This window comes from Antedon bifida, chromosome 2, assembly GCF_963402885.1.
Source record: "Antedon bifida chromosome 2, ecAntBifi1.1, whole genome shotgun sequence".
Classification (NCBI taxonomy): domain Eukaryota; kingdom Metazoa; phylum Echinodermata; class Crinoidea; order Comatulida; family Antedonidae; genus Antedon; species Antedon bifida.
The window spans coordinates 30522604-30543467 of NC_136227.1; the positions used below are offsets into that span (position 1 = coordinate 30522604).

Below are 20864 nucleotides of genomic sequence, written 5' to 3' on the forward strand. Positions count from 1 at the left end.
ACAGTTTAATGAGGTTTTCTAATCTCTGAATTTCCACTGCAAGAATGTTGCATTGTTAGGAAGAAGATGTTGCGTTGTCTGATAATAATTCTCCTTGGTTTTGAGACAGTGTACTGCAGTACGTCATTTGGGGATAATTTAACGTGCTACAATTACGATCCCAGTGGCACTCCATCAGATATTAGATGCCCCGAGAAATGTAACTGTTCGTTATATTGTAAAACAGAAACGGAAGACTACTACAGACACAACGTGGATTGTTCAGGCAAACAAATGACTTCGCTTCCACCACAAGATACAGTTCCAACTGATGTTGGGTTTTACGTCTTGTCCTACAATAGCATTTCATCGTTGGAGAACAATTCTTTCCAGGAATTAACATTTCTAGAAACTTTAAATCTTATTTCCAACAACTTGAAGTACAACACCATTGGTATTGATGCATTTCGTGGCTTGCATAATTTAAGATTTTTACAGATGGATAACAACATTTATTTATCTAAACTCCTGCCTTGCTTCGATGATCTCGTATCTTTAGAAATGCTGCATTTACCACGTTGTGGATTAAGAAAAATATATCCTAAGGTATTTAATCATTGCAGAAAAATAATTAAAATTGACCTTACCCAAAACTTGATACATTATATCGATTTCGGAACATTTCAGAATTTACCAGTTCTTAAATATTTGTATCTAGACAGCAATCATATTGCCAGTATATCACCACAAGCATTTAAAGGTTTATCCCGATTACAACGAATGTCTATAAATGACAACCTGCTGACTACAATCACAGAGGATGTTGGACTTCAAAATCTAACTCAATTACAGATTATAGATGTGTCATATAACAACTTTATGTGTAACTGTGATTTAGTGTGGTTTAAGAAATGGATTGAGAAAACGAATGTTACAATTCAAGACACCAACCATTTAAATTGTAGAACCCCTTATAGTAAAGGATATACGGAAAAAATACTAGATTTTGATCCTGATAAACTACACTGCAGCAAGTTGGATAGAATCTTAAGAATTACAATTCCTTCTGCTTCAGTTGTGCTTGCCATTACAATATGCTGTGTGCTTCTTTACCGCTACAGATTTCATTTAAGGTGAGATTAATGAATTGTATTCATAAACCTTAAATCTAATAAAAGCCTTTACTTTAAAAAAATCAACGAATTAAACAAGTACCCGGATGATAGAATGTAACATTTGTATTATTTTTTTGTACTATGTTAAACAAGTATTTAATAATAATACATTTTATATTTTCCACAATTTGTTAGTTGATGTACGGTCCTAAATATGTTTTTAAATTTGAATGAAGGTACTGGAATCAACAACGACGCCTTCGCAAACAATATAAGCGAATTTGTAACCAAGAACCTCTTCCTATCAACGGAGAAGACATTCGATATGACGTGTTTGTCTGTTACAACAGCAACAACCAACAATGGGTTATGAAAACCTTACAGCCATCGTTGGAGGTGCAGCGGAATTTTAAACTATGCGTTGACTATCGGGACTTTATTCCAGGAGAAGCAATCGCTACGAACATTGCAAATGCTGTTAAATTTAGTCGCAAGGTTTTGTTAGTTGTCTCTAAACATTTTGCCAAAAGTGAGTGGTGCAAGCACTATCGTCTGTTATAGCAATATTTTGCTTCCTTATATGGCCAAATCTGTAGACAAAGAGAAATACATTTTATTTGGCCTATTGTCAAAACCTAATTTATAAAATTTAATAATGAATTTGATATTATTTTGGCCGCAATCATTTTGATATTAATGAGATGTATTAACTCTATTATGTATTATAATTGACAAGCAAAAATGAAATTAACACATAAATTATTTTATAGTTGCTGAATTTTCCGTTAATTACCTTAATAAATAACAGTCAATGTATGCCGCGGCCATTGAGCAAAGAAACAGTTTCAGTTTCTCTTTGCCCTATGTACAAATACCATTACATACGGACCAAGCATCATTCTTTCTACATTTTTAAAATACTATACAAAGCTAAATCATGGGGTTCTGTAGACAAGATTTAAAAGTTCTAAACTTCTACACCATATTACCACGAATATCACGGTCTTCCATTAGTCAAAAGTTTAATGAGGTTTTCTAATTATATGAAATTCCACCTAAATTAATTGTTACAAGAAGATGTTGCGTTGTCTGCTATTCATTTTCGTGGTTTTGGAGACAGTAGAATCTGCAGGGGGTAAGCCAGCGTGCTACAATTACTACCCCAATGGTACTTCCCCTGAAGATATAAGATGCCCTAAGAAATGCAACTGTGTGTTTTGTAAGACAGAAACTGAATTGTACTACAGTCATAACGTGTACTGCGAAAGCATTGAAATTACATCTATTCCACCACAAAATACAGTTCCAACTGATGTTGAGCATTATATCTTGTCATACAATCTTATTTCGTCATTGGATAACAATTCTTTCCAGGAATTAACATTTCTACAAACTTTAAATCTTATTTCCAACAACTTGAAGTACAATACCATTGGTATTGATGCATTTCGTGGCTTGCATAATTTGAGATTTTTACAGATGGATAAAAACAGTTATTTGAGTAAACTCCTGCCTTGGTTCGATGATCTTGTATCCTTAGAAGTGTTGCATATAGAACATTGTGGATTAACCACAATACATCCTAAGGTATTTAATCATTGCAAAAAACTAATAAAAATTGACCTTACACGAAACACGATAGAAAATATCCTCTCCGGTACTTTTCAGAATTTACCAGATCTTAAATATTTATATCTAGACAACAATAGAATTACGAGTATACCACCACAATCATTTAAAGATTCATCCCGATTACAACGAATGTCTCTAGATAACAACCTGTTGACTACAATCGAAGAAGATGCTGGACTCCAAAATCTGACTCAATTACAATTTCTCAATGTGGCGTACAATAAATTTAGCTGTGACTGCAATTTAGTGTGGTTTAGAAAATGGATTGGGACAACAAATGTTACTATTAAAGACATCAACAACCGTACAAATTGTAGCACATCACCTCATAGTAAAAGATACAACAAGAAAATATTGGATTTTGATCCTGATAAACTACACTGCAGCAAGTTGGATAGAATCTTAAGATTTACAATTCCTTCTGCTTCAGTTGTGCTTGCTATTACAATAGGTTGCGGACTTCTTTACCGCTACAGATTTCATTTAAGGTGAGACTAATTGTCTTTTATTTTTTTTAAAAAATGGATTTTATATAAAAAAAAGGAAAAATAATCTGTTATGTTTTAGCAAATGTTCACATTTATCCACACATTGCTAATCGATATTCAAATAGGTATAATCCTACCATAGATACATTATTATTATTAAACTGTTGCTCACATTTTGCAAATCTTAAAAAACACATTCATTTCAATGAAGGTACTGGAATCAACGACGACGCCTTCGCAAACAATACCAGCGAATTTGCAACCAAGGGCCTCCTCCTATCAACGGAGAAGACATTCGGTATGACGTGTTTGTCTGTTACAACAGCAAAGACCTACAATGGGTTCTGAAAACCTTACAGCCATCGTTGGAGGTGCAGCGGAATTTTAAACTATGCGTCGACTATCGGGACTTTATTGCAGGAGAAGCAATTGCTACAAACATTGCAAATGCTGTTAAATTTAGTCGCAAGGTTTTGTTAGTGGTCTCCAAACATTTTGCCAAAAGTGAATGGTGCAACTTCGAGCTAGAAATGGCGCGCATGCGTATGTTCGACAGCCATGAAGATATATTGGTCGTGGTACTAATTGAGAAGGTGTCACCCAAAGACATGCCGATACTCCTACACAAGATATTGACCACGACAACTTATATCGAATGGGAAGAACATCCACAGAGACAAGCATTGTTCTGGGCCAAGCTTGAAACAGCTCTTTTGTCACCAAACTGTCCAAAGGATAGGCTTCTTGCTGGTAACCCTTAGAAACAATATGGACACAAAGCTACTTTTTCATATGTTGTATTTTTGTAGTGTTATAATTGTAGTTTGAAGTTTAGCCTGAAAGCGTAGATCTTAGTTCGAGAAAGAATGTACAGTAATATTTAAATTGTGCACACTGATGTCTTATTAAAACGTTGACACATTTACATTACAAACTTTTGTGTATAAACGTCATGATATTTAACTTTGAAATTACGTAATTTACGCATTTGCTATTAAGTTATGCCTAAAACAATTACTATTTCATATACTTCTTATTGTTTGTGTTATTTAGTTTTAAATAAAATAAATGTCACTTCGTTGTGTAGACCTACCGTACTTTTATGACGCTCGCGAATTTGCAATTTGAAGCATTTCTAGGACATAAAGGCTTTAATTTGACAATAAGTATTATATATTTAGGCCTAAACTATAATTATCAAGTAGATTTGTTACTCTAATGTAAACAATTCAGAGTAAAATGCAGTTTTAGTTTCTAGTTTTAGTTTCTGCTTCTTTGTTCTGCTACTTGTGTACACTAACCAATACACACAGAACACGCCTTTATTTCTCTCACATTTTCCAAACAGGATGCTAAAACGCTAATGGTGCTGAAGACAAGGTGAATTGGTATTATTATAAGAAAGTGATAAATAAAGCAAATATAGTTTTGTTTCCACACCTGAATTTACTGTTTTCCTATTTTACAACGAATGATGACGTTTTCTAATCTATGAATTCCCCCTGCAAGTGTTTTGCATTGTTAGTAAGTCTGATAATAATTGTCCTTGGTTTTGAGACAGTGTACTACGTCATTTATATAATTTAACGTACTACAATTACTATCCTAATGGCACTCTAGCAGATATTAGATGCCCCAAGAAATGTAACTGTTTATTGTAAAACAGTAAAGTTGTGGACACTGATACGATAACTTTGATGTTACATTTACATATTGATCAAACCTTCTTTTCATTACGTATTTTTGCATGAATGTCACATACATTTTTAAAGTTGAAGTTGTGTCGTCCTACTTTGTGACGTTAAATCTAATCGAATAGATTCTTTTTTGAGTAAACAAATCTTAGAAACTTATTTAAATATTATGTAACAGTAAATATTTTGCTTGTATCCAGCAGTATTAAAATAAACACACACCTTACTGGGATACCAGTTTTCTGGGAACCAAATCCGGAGTAGTCATATTTTCAAGCAAGCAAATGGACTCAAAAGCAGACATAACGCATGCATAACTAGAAGTAGAACTAGGAGTAGTGACACATATCAATTACCTTGGGTAACAGCATTCATTTTTAATTAATGCAGGTTCTAGTTATTTGGCTGCTCCAGATGGAAGCAGAACACCGGTATTTATTTTTGTTTTAAATATTACAATTAATTATTTTTATGAAATACACTAAAAAAAAGATAATGACCATCTTAATGGTCTCATTATATAATGAGCTCAAATAATATAGCGTATTTCAGTGACAGACAGGCAATAATTTGCAGTGCTCCACGTGGCATAGATGTGGAGAAGAGAATTATAAAGATCATAGTGTTTGTTGTACAAAGACTTGAGCTACTAATACAAATTCCAACTAGGCTATCAGCATTATGGTCTCAAGACTAAAACACCTGTGAATGTCACAAAGAGTACTGTAGTGATTGAATACATTTTTTCTTCTGTAGGGATTGTCAAGAGTACGAGATGGACTTTTAGTTGCAGAGGTTGACCTCAATTTAAGTCGGCAGATAAAAGATACATGGTGTTTCAAGGTGAATAGCCGTTCTAAACTGAATATGCGCACCTTGTGCACTATTCAATGTAATATGCCATATATGTACTATGCCATATCGATACTGAATATGTTCAACATTTCATATGCAATATGCTATGTACTATACCATATATTCTTTATGCTATATCTATACTGAACATGTGCAATATTTCATATGCAATATGCTATGTACTATACCATATATTCTTTATGCCATATCTATACTGAACATGTGCACTATTTCATATGCAATATGCTATGTACTATACCATATATTCTTTATGCCATATCTATACTGAACATGTGCACTATTTTATATGCAATATGATATGTACTATACCATACATTCTTTATGCCATATCTATACTGAACATGTGCACTATTTCATATGCAATATGCTATGTACTATACCATACATTCTTTATGCTATATCTATATTGAACATGTGCACTATTTCATATGCAATATTCTATGTACTATACCATACATTCTTTATGCTATATCTATACTGAACATGTGCACTATTTCATATGCAATATGCTATGTACTATACCATACATTCTTTATGCCATATCTATACTGAACATGTGCACTATTTCATATGCAATATGCTATGTACTATACCATACATTCTTTATGCCATATCTATACTGAACATGTGCACTATTTCATATGCAATATGCTATGTACTATACCATACATTCTTTATGCTATATCTATACTGAACATGTGCACTATTTTATATGCAATATGCTATGTACTATACCATACATTCTTTATGCTATATCTATACTGAACATGTGCACTATTTTATATGCAATATGCTATGTACTATACCATACATTATTTATGCTATATCTATACTGAACATGTGCACTATTTTATATGCAATATGCTATGTACTATACCATACATTCTTTATGCCATATCTATACTGAACATGTGCACTATTTCATATGCAATATGCTATGTACTATACCATACATTCTTTATGCTATATCTATGTGCACTATTTTATATGCAATATGCTATGTACTATACCATACATTCTTTATGCCATATCTATACTGAACATGTGCACTATTTTATATGCAATATGCTATGTACTATACCATACATTCTTTATGCCATATCTATACTGAACATGTGCACTATTTTATATGCAATATGCTATGTACTGTATGTACTATACCATATATTCTTTATGCCATATCTATACTGAATATGTGCACTATTTTATATTCAATATGCCATCATGCGATATACCATATGTACTATCACATATCTATACTGGATATGTGCACTATTCTATATTCAATGTGCCATATATGTACTATACCATGCGATATATCATATGTTCTATGACATATCTACAGTTTATGAAAATGTGCACTATTCACTATGCCACATATGTACTACATGTATATGTGTACAATTCTATATTCAATATGTCACTGGTGTATTATATACCATACTGTATATGCTATGCCATCTTTACTGTATATGTGTACTATTGTATATTCAATATGCCACGTGTGTATTATATACCATACTGTATATGCTATGCCATCTTTACTGTATATGTGTACTATTCAATATACAATATGTCACTGGTGTATTATATACCATACTGTATATGCTATGCCATCTTTACTGTATATGTGTACTATTCTATATACAATATGCCACGTGTGTGTTATAGGCCTATACCATACTGTATATGCTATGCCATCTTGTACTATTCTATATACAATATATCATATATGCACTTCCATTTTGTTTAGATGACTGGACGTCATGATATGTATGCTGACTTACTCACACAGGCAACAGCCCCAGATTACAAACCCCTTATTGTTAAGGAGTAGAAGTTGTGTGTTTTGGACTGACTACCATGAATGCGATTGTCTTTTGTCTGACGTAATTAATAATATCATGAAGTATTAATTATTTAATTGAGTAATTATTATTAATTACTCCATGATATTATCCTTCCAATACAGCTTACCGTGTAGGCTCTTTTCCTTCTTGTCAATGAAAGTTTTTACAAAACTTGAAATTCTAATTTCAATTTTTCAAAAATAAAAAAAATGTAGCTGTCTACATAAATTGATGGATGTTATAAACTGGATTTTAATATTTAAATTTGAGGTTCAATTTGTAGGTGAATATTACTCTATTGTTTTATTGATAGACAGACATTATTATTGTCAATTTGGTGAGCTACTTTGTACTACAGTATTACCTTAAAATATCCTTTGTTTCTGTTTAAAGCATTATGGACAAAATCAATGACACCTTAGATACAAATATTTATTGTATGAACTATGTTTATATTTTGCTATTTCTTGGTTTTACAACTCAATGATATATTTAATATTTAGTTGAAATTGTATTTTGATTTGTGCTACTAACCCTTTTCTCTTTTGTGGGTCGTGTCCCACTAAAGTCATTATCTTCACACTATTTTATTCTAGTCTATTTATCTAATAGTATACAGATACTAATATTTATTAAGATAGTATTATAAGGGTGGTATAAAATATAATACTGGTCATACCTATCGATTTGAGTTGCGCTTGTGTCCCTGCGTTGCGTGCTAGTGGGAACCAAGTAAAACTTATACCTAAATGTAACTAGTGGAAACCAAGCTTTAATAACATTATAATGTAACCGTTGTAGCTTATGGAACAAGCATTTCTTTTCCCCAACAATTTCCGTCCAAACAATGCTAAGCTATGATTTTGCAGAAATTGAAACAACCGAAATTTAAGGTACAGTATAAGGAAGTGCTATTAAATAAAGGAAATAAGGTTCTATATACTTCTTCATGTGATCATATCACCACGGAATTTCACTTTTTTCCAATTATATTCATTGCATAGTGTATTTAACAGCTAGATGGCATTTTCTAGTCTACGGAATTATACTACTGCACAGGAATTTTGCATCAAGAAGATGTTGTATTGTCTGATATTAATGTTCGTTGTTCTGGAGACAGTGGAGAGCTTTACACCATTTGAAGAAGGAGATAAGTTAACGTGCTACAAATACTACCCCAATGGTACTTCCCCTGAAGATATAAGATGCCCTAAGAAATGCAACTGTGTGTTTTGTAAGACAGAAACGGACTTGTACTACAGTCATAACGTGTACTGCAACAGCAGTGAAATTACATCCATTCCACCACAAGCTACTGTTCCAACTGATGCTAAGTATTACATCTTGTCAAACAATCTTATTTCATCATTGGATAACAATTCTTTTAAAGGATTAACATTTCTACACACTTTAAATCTTATTTCCAACAACTTGAAGTACAACACCATTGGTATTGATGCATTTCGTGGCTTGCATAATTTGAAATTTTTAGGTATGGATAAAAACAGTTATTTGGGTAAACTCTTGCCTTGGTTTGATGATCTCGTATCTTTAGAAGTGCTGCATTTACCACATTGTGGACTTACCACAGTACATCCTAAGGTATTTAATCATTGCAAAAAACTAATAAAAATTGACCTTAATACAAATGCGATAGAAACTATCCTCACCGGCGCATTTCAGAATTTACCAGATCTTAAATATTTATATCTAGATCACAATAAAATTACCAGTATTCAACCACAAGCATTTAAAGGTTTATTGCAATTACAACGAATGTCTCTAGATAACAACCTGCTGACTACAATCGAAGAAGATGTTGGACTCCAAAATCTGACTCAATTACAATTTCTCAATGTGGCGTACAATAAATTTAGCTGTGACTGCAATTTAGTGTGGTTTAGAAAATGGATTGGGACTACGAATGTTACTATAGGAGACATCAACAACCGTACAAATTGTAGCACACCATATCATAGTAAAAGATACAACAAAAAAATATTGGATTTTGATCCTGATAAACTACACTGCAGCAAGTTTGATAAAATCGTAAGATTTACAATTCCTTCTGCTTCAGCTCTGCTTGCTATTACAATAGGTTGCATACTTCTTTACCGATACAGATTTCATTTAAGGTGAGATTAGTGAATTGTCTTTTATCTGTTTTTAAAAATGGATTTTATAAATAAAATGGAAATGTTATCTGTTATATTTTAGCAAATGTTCACATTTATCCACACATTGCTAGTCGATTTTTAAATAGGTATATATGTATTATATATATATGGACATAATTAAACTTCAAATCTTAAAAAACACATTTATTTCATTGAAGGTTAGGTATATATATATATTATATATATGGACATAATTAAACTTCAAATCTTAAAAAACACATTTATTTCATTGAAAACACATTTATTTCATTGAAGGTACTGGAATCAACGACGACGCCTTCGCAAACAATACCAGCGAATTTGCAACCAAGGGCCTCCTCCTATCAACGGAGAAAACATTCGGTATGACGTGTTTGTCTGTTACAACAGCAACGACCAACAATGGGTTCTGAAAACCTTACAGCCATCGTTGGAGATGCAGCGGAATTTTAAACTATGCGTCGACTATCGAGATTTTATTCCAGGAGAAGCCATTGCTACGAACATTGCAAATGCCGTTAAATTTAGTCGCAAGGTTTTGTTAGTTGTCTCCAAACATTTTGCCAAAAGTGAGTGGTGCAACTTCGAGCTAGAGATGGCGCGCATGCGTATGTTCGACAGCCATGAAGATATATTGGTCGTGGTACTAATTGAGAAGGTGTCACCCAAAGACATGCCGATACTCCTACACAAGATATTGACCACTACAACTTATATCGAATGGGAAGAACATCCGGAGAGACAAGCATTGTTCTGGGCCAAGCTTGAAACAGCTCTTTTGTCACCTAACTGTCCAAAGGATAGGCTTCTTGCTGGTAACCCTTAGAAACAATATGGACACAAAGCTACTTTTTCATATGTTGTATTTTTGTAGAGTTATAATTGTAGTTTGAAGTTTAGCCTGAAAGCGTAGATCTTAGTTGGAGAAAGAATGTACAGTAATATTTAAATTGTGCACACTGATGTCTTATTAATACATTTACATTATAAACTTTTTTGTATAAACGTCGTGATATTTAACTTTGAAATTACGTAATTTACGCATTTGCTTTTAAGTTATGCCTAATTACTATTTCATATACTGTACCTTTTCCGGCATACTTCTTATTGTTTGTGTTAGTTGTTAGTTGTAAATAAAATAAATGTCACTTCGTTGTGTAGGCCTACCGTACTTTCATGACGCTCGCGAATTTGTTATTTGAAGCCTTTTTAGGACATAAAGGCTTTCATTTGATAATAAAGAGATATGTAAACTATTATCAAGTAGATTTGTTACTTTAATGTAAACAATAGAGTAAAATACAGTTTTTATTTTCTAGTTTTAGTTTCTGCTTCTTTGTTCTGCTACTAATACACTAAGCAATACACAAGGAACAAGTCTTTATTTCTCTCACATTTTCCAAATAGGATGCTAAAACGCTAATGGTGCTGAAGACAAGGTGAAATTGGTATTATTATTATACGGAAGTGATAAATAAAGCAAATATAGTTTTGTTTCCACACCTGAATTTACTGTTTTCCTATTTTACAACGAATGATTTGGTTTTCTAATCTTTGAATTCCCACTGCAATAATTTTGCATTGTTAATAAGAAGAAGATGTTGCGTTGTTTGATAATAATTGTCCTTGGTTTTGAGACAGTGTACAGCGGTACGTCATTTGGGGATAATTTAACGTGCTACAATTACGATCCTAATCCTAATGGTACTCCAGCAGATATTAGATGCCCCGAGAAATGTAACTGTTCGTTATATTGTAAAACAGAAACGGAAGACTATTACAATCACAACGTGAATTGTTCATACAATCAAATGACATCGCTTCCATCACAAGATACAATTCCAACTGATGTCGTGTTTTACACAATGTCATACAATCGTATTTCATCGTTGGAGAACAATTCTTTTAAAGGATTAATATTTCTACGCACTTTGAATCTTATTTTCAACAACTTGAAGTACAACACCATTGGTATTAATGCATTTCGTGGCTTGTATAATTTGAGATTTTTAAGTATGGATAAAAACGATTATTTGGGTAAACTCCTGCCTTGGTTTGACGATCTCGTGTCTTTAGAAATGCTGTTTCTACCGCAATGTGGATTAACCACAATACATCCTAATGTATTTAATTACTGCAAAAACCTAATAAAAGTTGATCTTACAAGAAACTCCATAAAATATATTCAGTCCGGAACTTTCCAGAATTTATCAGATCTTAAATATTTATATCTAAACAACAATAAGATTACCAGTATAGCACCACAAGCATTTAAAGGGTCATCCCAATTACAACGAATGTCTATAAATGACAACCTCCTCTCTACAATCACTGAGGATGTTGGACTTCAAAATCTGACTCAATTAAAGATTCTAAATGTTGCGTACAATACATTCATGTGTGACTGTGATTTAATGTGGTTTATAAAATGGATTGGGACAACGAATGTTACAATTGATCAGCCCAGCCATACAGGATGTAGACAATTTCCAGATAGTAAAGAATACAAGAAAATACTGGATTTTGATCCCAATAAACTACACTGCAGCAAGTTGGATAGAATCTTAAGAATTACAATTCCTTCTGCTTCAGCTGTGCTTGGTATCACAATATGCTGTGTGCTTCTTTACCGTTACAGATTTCATTTAAGGTGAGATTAATGAATTATTTTTTACCTGTTTAAAAAAATGTATTTTATGAGAAAAAAAAATCAACGAATTACTAAAGGAATCGGTTATATTTTAATAGATGTTCAAGTTTATCCACAATTTGCTCAATAGGTATAATCTAAGAGATAATAAAACTGACGCTCACATTTTGTAAATCATTAACAAATCATACATATATTTCAATGAAGGTACTGGAATCAACGACGACGCCTTCGCAAACAATACCAGCGAATTTGCAACCAAGGACCTCCTCCCATCAACGGAGAAGACATTCGGTATGACGTTTTTGTCTGTTACAACAGCAAAGACATACAATGGGTCCTAGATGTTTTACAGCCATCGTTGGAGGTGGAGCGAAATTTCAAATTATGCGTTGACTATCGTGACTTTCTCCCAGGAGAAGCAATCGTTACAAACATTGCAAACGCTGTTAAATTCAGTCGTAAGGTTTTGTTAGTTGTCTCCAAACATTTTGCCAAAAGTGAGTGGTGCAACTTCGAACTAGAGATGGCGCGCATGCGTATGTTCGACAAGCATGAAGATATCTTGGTCGTTGTACTAATTGAGAAGGTGTCACCCAAAGACATGCCGATACTATTACACAAGATATTGACGAAGAAAACGTATATAGAATGGGAAGAAAATCCAGAGAGACAAGCATTGTTCTGGGCCAAGCTTGAAACAGCTCTTTTATCGCCTAACTGTCCAAAGGATAGGCTTCTTGGTGGTATCCCCTAAAGAAAAAATAATTATTAAAAAAGACTACATTTCATACATTTTAGTGTTGTCGCGTGCAAACGCCACTCTACAGCTCACTATGTCGGTTGGGCAGTCGGTCGGTCGGTTGGTCGGTCGTTGGTCGGTCGGTTGGTCGGTAAACACAAACTCAAATTTGCACACGCGACTGCAGCCATGTATATAGCCTTGTTAGTTTAGAGATAGAAATTGTTGACACTGATGCGTTATTAACACGGTGATATGTTACGTATTAGGTTTTTAAAATGTATTATTATAAAAAACATTCTGTAAAAAGTCCCAGCCATAACAAACATTGAATTTACCATGTAGGCCTAGTTTTGAGACGCTCACGAATGTGTTGTTGTGTTTGATCTTAAAATTGTCAAGAGAAGGCAATCATGTATTTAAGGGCACGTCAGAATTAGGTATCATATGCGGGATAAAATTACAAACAATACTCCATTTTGAACCAAGTATAAAAGTAAGTTGCATAATTGTTTGTGAACTTTTTCTACCCTTAAGGCGGAAATAAGGGAGGTACAATACAAACTGAGATACATTGTAAATTGTTTAATAGGGACGGGAAATAGTAATACTTGTTGCTGCATTGGTAGGCTAGGTTCTAAACTGAATTAGTAAAAAGATAAATATGTTGACACATATGGCGCTTCATACGTATAAAACCTGTGTTCCGTATTTTCAGACAAAAATCGAAACGCCGACTGCCTGGTGAACTAAGATAACCTTAGAAACAATAAGAAGAAACAAAGTTTCTGACTGCCATGAAGGCGACTGTCTTGGATCTGACCTAATTAATATTATCTTCTCAATACATGCTTACCGTGTAGGATATTTTCCTTTTTGTCAATGAAAGTTTATACAAACCTTGACATTCTAATTTCAATGTCATCCAAAAAAAATAAATAATGTAGCTGTCCACAGAAATGGGTGGGGATTATAAACTGGATGTTTAGATTTAAGTTTAAGTTCAATTCGTAGGTGACTTAGTAAGTTTTAGTGTGCAAATCAATTACACTTCAAATACAAACAATTATTGTATGAACTATATTTATATTTTATTATTTCTTGGTTTTACAACTGAAATATATATTAATATTTAGTTGAAATTTTATTTTGATTTGTGCTACTAACTTTTTTCTCTTTTGCGGGTCGTGTCCCACTAAAGTCACCTTCACACTATTTTCCTCGCAGCGGTAGTCATGTGATGCAGTTTCAACCAATCACGTTCACGTATTTACATAGGCTATGTAATATATATATATATATTTTTAAGATAGTATTAGGGTGGTATAAAATATAATACTGGTCATACCTATCGATTTCCATGGATGGGTGGTGTGTGCAAAATGCTAACACTGTACAATATTTTACACAGTATTGAAACACGTTATAAATTTAAATAACTATATTGTGTGATGGATATAAATATTTAAACAATATAGTTTATTTTCGTGTATATGTATCATTTTCCTTCAGTAATCATCTCATTCTCTATGCCTAAATAAAATGTTGCTATTTTAATAGGTTCCTTTAATTATTTAAAAATAGATCAAGTCATAAAGTTTTTAAACCGAACGTTATATAGTATCATGTGTCAGAGACCCAAAAAAACACACCAATTTCAAAGCAAAGCGATGCGTGTTGAATCCGCGGTTACATTTTTGTCTAATTTTTACTTTAGGCTTGGTTCCTACTTGGTCGCAACACAATGACGTTAGCGCAACACTAATTTGACCAATCACAAGCGATAGATTATCCAAACTGTTACTTGTGATTGGTCAACTCGCTTGCGTTGCGTCTACTTCCGTGCTTTAAGTCTTAAGTTTGGTTCCCACTAGGATGTAACGCAAGGACGTAAACGCAACGTAAGCGAGTTGACCAATGACAGGCGATAGATTATCCAAACTGTTACTTGTGATTGGTCAACTCGCTTGCATTGCGTCTACTTCCTTGCTTTAAGTCTTAAGTTTGGTTCCCACTAGTACGCAACGTAATGCTTGGTTCCCACTAGAGAGGCAAAACCAGGACGTAACGCAACGTAAGTGAGTTGACCAATCACAAGCGATGGATTATTCGAACTGTCGCAAGTCATTGGTCAACTCGCTTACATTGCGTCTACGCCCTTGCGTTGCGTGCTAGTGGGAACCAAGTAAAATTATACCTAAATGTAACTAGTGGAATCCAAGCTTTAATAACATTATAATGTAACCTTTGTAGCATATGGAACAATCATTTCTTTTCCCAACAATTTCCTTCCAAACAATGCTAAGCTATGATTTTGCAGAAACCGAAATTTAAGGTACAGTATAAGGAAGTGCTATTAAATAAAGGAAACAAGGTTCGATATGTTTCTTCATGTGATCATATCATCACGGAATTTCACTTTCTTTCAATTATATGCCTTGTATAGTGTATTTAACAGCTAGATGGCATTTTCTAGTCTACGAAATTCTACTACTGTACAAGAATTTTGCATCAAGAAGATTGTTGTGTTGTCTGATATTAATGTTCGTTGTTCTGGAGACAGTGGAGAGCTTTACACCATTTGAAAAAAGGAGATACGTTAAAGTGCTACAAATACTACCCCAATGGTACTTCCCCTGAAGATATAAGATGTCCTAAGAAATGAAACTGTGTTTATTTCATTACTAGCGTCTGTTATAGCATAGCGTATTATGCTTCCTTATATGGCCAAATCTACAGAAATACATTTTTTGGGCCTAAATTGTCAAAACTATTTATACAGGAAGACAATTACGACCTTTCAGTTACTCAACAGTTTAATGAGATTTTCTAATCTATGAATTTCCACTGCAAGAATGTTGCATTGATAGGAAGAAGATGTTGCGTTGTCTGATAGTAATTTTCCTTGGTTTTGAGACAGTGTACTGCGGTACGTCATTTGGGGATAATTTAACGTGCTACAATTACGATCCTAATGGCACTCCAGCAGATATTAGATGCCCCGAGAAATGTGAATGTTTATATTGTAAAACAGAAACGGAATACTACTACAGTCACAACGTGGATTGTTCAGACAAACAAATGACATCGCTTCCACCACAAAATACAGTTCCAACTGATGTTTGGTTTTACGTCTTGTCATACAATAGCATTTCATCGTTGGAGAACAATTCTTTCCAGGAATTAACATTTCTACAAACTTTAAATCTTATTTCCAACAACTTAAGGTACAACACCATTGATATTGATGCATTTCGTGGCTTGCAAAATTTGAGATTTTTACAGATGGATAAAAACAGTTATTTGTCTAAACTCCTGTCTTGGTTCGATGATCTCGTATCCTTAGAAATGCTGCATATACAAAATTGTGGATTAACCACAATATATCCTAAAGTATTTAATTATTGCAAAAAAATAGTTAAAATTGACCTTAATACAAACGCGATAGATACTATCCTCACCGGCACATTTCAGAATTTACCAGATCTTAAATATTTATATCTGGACCACAATAAAATTACCAGCATACCACCACAAGCATTTAAAGGTTTATCGCAATTACAAGGAATGTCTATAAATGACAACCTGCTGACTACAATCACAGAGGATGTTGGAATTCAAAATCTGACTCAATTACAGTTTCTAAACATCTCGTACAACAGATATCTGTGTAACTGTGATTTAGTGTGGTTTACAAAATGGATTGAGACAACGAATGTAACAATTGAAGACATCAAGCATACAGAATGTAACCTATTTCGAGATAGTAAAGAATACAAGTACATACTGGAGTTTGACCCCGATAAGCTCCACTGCAGCAAGTTTGATAAAATCTTAAGAATTACAATTCCTTCTGCTTCAGCTTTGCTTGCTATTACAATATGTTGTGTGCTTCTTTACCGATACAGATTTCATTTAAGGTGAGAATAATGAATTGTATTTATAAACCTCAAATCTAACGAAAGTCTTACAGGTTAAAAAAAGAAGTTATTTTATAAAAGTACCCACTTCTTGCGGATGTTAAAGTTTTATATTTTCCACAATTTGCTAAAATTGCTAAATATGTTTTTAAATTTGAATGAAGGTACTGGAATCAACAACGGCGCCTTCGCAAACAATATAAGCGAATTTGTAACCAAGGACCTCCTCCTATCAACGGAGAAGACATTCGATATGACGTGTTTGTCTGTTACAACAGCAAAGACATACAATGGGTCCTTGATGTTTTACAGCCATCGTTGGAGGTGGAGCGAAATTTCAAATTATGCGTTGACTATCGTGACTTTCTCCCAGGAGAAGCAATCGTTACAAACATTGCGAACGCTGTTAAATTCAGTCGTAAGGTTTTGTTAGTCGTCTCCAAACATTTTGCCAAAAGTGAGTGGTGCAACTTCGAACTAGAGATGGCGCGCGTGCGTATGTTCGAAAAGCATGAAGATATCTTGGTCGTTGTACTAATTGAGAAGGTGTCACCCAAAGACATGCCGATACTCTTGCACAAGATATTGACGAAGAAAACGTATATAGAATGGGAAGAACATCCAGAGAGACAAGCATTGTTCTGGGCCAAGCTTGAAACAGCTCTTTTATCGCCTAACTGTCCAAAGGATAGGCTTCTTGGTGGTATCCCCTAAAGAAAAAATAATTATTAAAAAAGACTACATTTCATACATTTTAGTGTAGTCGCGTGCAAACGCCACTCTACAGCTCACTATGTCGGTTGGGCGGTCGGTCGGTCGGTTGGTCGGTCGGTCGTTGGTCGGTAAACACAAACTCAAATTTGCGCACACGACTGCAGCCATGTATATAGCCTTGTTTGTTTAGAGATAGAAATTGTTGACACTGATGCGTTATTAACACGGTGATATGTTTTAAAATGTATTATTATAAAAAATATTCTGTAAAAAGTCCCAGCCATAACAAACATTGAATTTACCATATAGGCCTAGTTTTGAGACGTTCACGAATGTGTTGTTGTGTTCAATCTTAAAATTGTCAAGAGAAGGAAATCATGTATTTAAGGGCACGTAAGAATTAGGTATCATATGCGGGATAAAATTACAAACAATACTCCATTTTGAACCAAGTATAAAAATAAGTTACATCATTGTTTTGTGAACTTTTTCGACCCTTAGTGTGGAAATAAGGGAGGTAAAATACCAACTGAGATATACTATAAATTTTGTATAGGGACGGGAAATAGTAATAATTGCTGCTGCATCGGTAGTCTAGGTTCTAGACTGAAATTAGATAAATATGTTGGCACATATGGCGCTTCATACGTATAAAACATAAGTTCGTATTTTCAGACAAAAATCGAAACGCCGACTGCCTGGTGGACTAACATAAAAAAATACAATAAATACAGACTTATCGGTTGCAGGCAACATTCTTATAAATACAAAGATATAATGTGAAGTGTAAAAATGATTACAGCAGGCCTATAATCAGCTATGATGTTATCATTTTACTACTGATTTTCCCTGATAATAATTTTCTCCTTGAAAATTGTGAAATTGTAAACTTCCCTATTGCAATCTTGATTGTGAAGTGATTCATGAACAATGTACACAAAACAACATTAACTCTATAAATTCCAACATTAACTTCCTTATCGTGTATTCATCATCAGTTATTATTGTGTCATCATTATCAGTGTGTATGTTTTCTCGTGTATTACATTTTTTTCGTATGGTTACATGGTTATATGGTTATGTTGCGCTATATGATACTCTTCGTTGTTTTGGCAACTGCTCATTCTGAGCTTTACACGGTTCCCAACTGTACAATTACATTCGACGGTAATGTAACGTGCTGTAACTACGACCCTAATGGTGGTCGAATTCCATCAGATATTAGATGTCCCGAGAAATGTGAATGCTTATATTGTAAAACAGAAACGGAATACAACTACACGGAATACCACTACAGTCACAACGTGGATTGTTCAGACAAACAATTGACATCGCTTCCACTACAAGATAAAGTTCCAACTGATGCTAAGTTTTACATCTTGTCAAACAATCGTATTTCGTCATTGGAGACCAATTCTTTTAGGAATTTAACAATTCTACACAGTTTAAATCTTACTACCAACAGATTAAAGTATAACAAAGTTGAAATCAATGCATTTCGTGGCTTGCATCAATTAAAATTTTTAAGTATGGCAAAAAACGGCTACTTGGGTAAACTCCTGCCTTGGTTTGATGATCTCTTTTCTTTATTAGAATTGCAACTACCAGATTGCGGATTAAGTACAATACATCCTGAGGTATTTACTCATTGCAAAAACCTAACCAAAATTGATCTTACAAAAAACGCTATAAAATATATAAACTCCGGCACTTTCCAAAATTTACCACTTCTTAAATACTTATATTTACACTCTAACAAGATTAGCAGTATACCACCACAAGCATTTAAAGGATTATCCGGATTACAACGAATGTCTATAAATGATAACCTGATGACTACAATCAAAGAAGATGCTGGACTTCAAAATCTGACCGCATTACAATTTCTAAACGTATCGTACAACCATTTCCGCTGTGACTGTAATTTAGTGTGGTTTAGAAAATGGATTGAGACAACGAATGTTATTCTTACTGATATTAACCTTACACGTTGTAGAACATATCATAGCAATCAATATAACAAGAAAATACTGGATTTTGATCCTGATAAACTACACTGCAGCAAGTTGAATAAAATCTTAAGAATTACAATTCCCTCTGTTTCAGCTGTGCTTGCCATTACAATATGCTGTGTGCTTTTTTACCGCTACAGATTTCATGTAAGGTAAGTAACTAATTATATTCAGGTGTGTTTGATCTACGAATGCTACATCCTTTTAAATATTAGTAAAGTTCAACGAATTGTAACGCAACTTGTTTATTTTAGAATATAGACTGATTAAATAAAATAAAATAAAATCATTTACAGTACATGACTTTTTTGAAAAAAACTCCCTATTTATTTCCATGAAGGTACTGGAATCAACGAAGACGCCTTCGTAAACAATACCACCGAATTTGCAGTCAAGGCCCTCCTCCTGTCGACGGAGAAAGCATTCAGTATGACGTGTTTGTCTGTTACAACAGCAAAGACCAACAATGGATTTTGAATGTTTTGCAGCCATCGTTGGAGGTGCAGCGAAATTTCAAACTATGCGTCGACTATCGGGACTTTATTCCAGGAGAAGCAATCATTACAAACATTGCAAACGCTGTTAAATTCAGCCGTAAGGTTTTGTTAGTTGTCTCCAAACATTTCGCAAAAAGTGAGTGGTGCAACTTTGAGCTAGAAATGGCGCGCATGCGTATGTTTGACAACCATGAAGATATATTAGTCGTTGTACTAATTGAGAAGGTGTCGCCTAAAGACATGCCGATACTCCTACACAAAATATTGACGAAGAAAACTTATATCGAATGGGAAGAACATCCAGAGAGACAAGCATTGTTCTGGGCCAAGCTTGAAACAGCTCTTTTGTCACCAAACTGCCCACAGCATAGGCTTATCGATAATACCTCTTTAGTAGCATTCTGAATATACTGAAACTCTTGAGCAACGAAGTTAAGTTATGTTTAGAACTTACCATCTTTCGCCGCTTGCCAGTGTGAAAGTCGATTTTTTAACCTATTAATTAATAAGTACCACGGTGTTTGTCATTATATTTCTCA

At 33.9% G+C, this 20864-nt stretch overlaps 3 protein-coding genes and 1 long non-coding RNA gene across 4 annotated transcripts in view; 3 read left to right on the plus strand and 1 right to left on the minus strand.

Annotated features, from left to right (window-relative positions):
- LOC144834548 (uncharacterized) overlaps positions 1-20864 on the minus strand; it is a 61538-nt gene that overhangs the window by 15886 nt on the left and 24788 nt on the right. The window lies entirely within an intron of this gene.
- On the plus strand, positions 2172-10581 carry LOC144834564 (toll-like receptor 4). Its single transcript, XM_078689417.1, has 3 exons — positions 2172-3214; positions 3426-4380; positions 10449-10581. Exons 1-2 carry the CDS (start codon positions 2172-2174, stop codon positions 3973-3975), a joined length of 1593 nt encoding a protein of 530 aa, XP_078545543.1. The 3' UTR covers positions 3976-4380; positions 10449-10581.
- LOC144834525 (toll-like receptor 4) lies at positions 5298-11108 on the plus strand. Its single transcript, XM_078689361.1, has 4 exons — positions 5298-5339; positions 5665-5751; positions 7538-9769; positions 10067-11108. The coding sequence occupies exons 3-4, from the start codon at positions 8655-8657 to the stop codon at positions 10614-10616; spliced, it is 1665 nt and encodes a 554-aa protein (XP_078545487.1). The 5' UTR covers positions 5298-5339; positions 5665-5751; positions 7538-8654; the 3' UTR covers positions 10617-11108.
- LOC144834566 (uncharacterized) lies at positions 11229-20732 on the plus strand. The gene is made up of 4 exons (XM_078689420.1): positions 11229-12440; positions 12648-13195; positions 16007-17102; positions 20169-20732. Exons 1-4 carry the CDS (start codon positions 11389-11391, stop codon positions 20728-20730), a joined length of 3258 nt encoding a protein of 1085 aa, XP_078545546.1. The 5' UTR covers positions 11229-11388; the 3' UTR covers positions 20731-20732.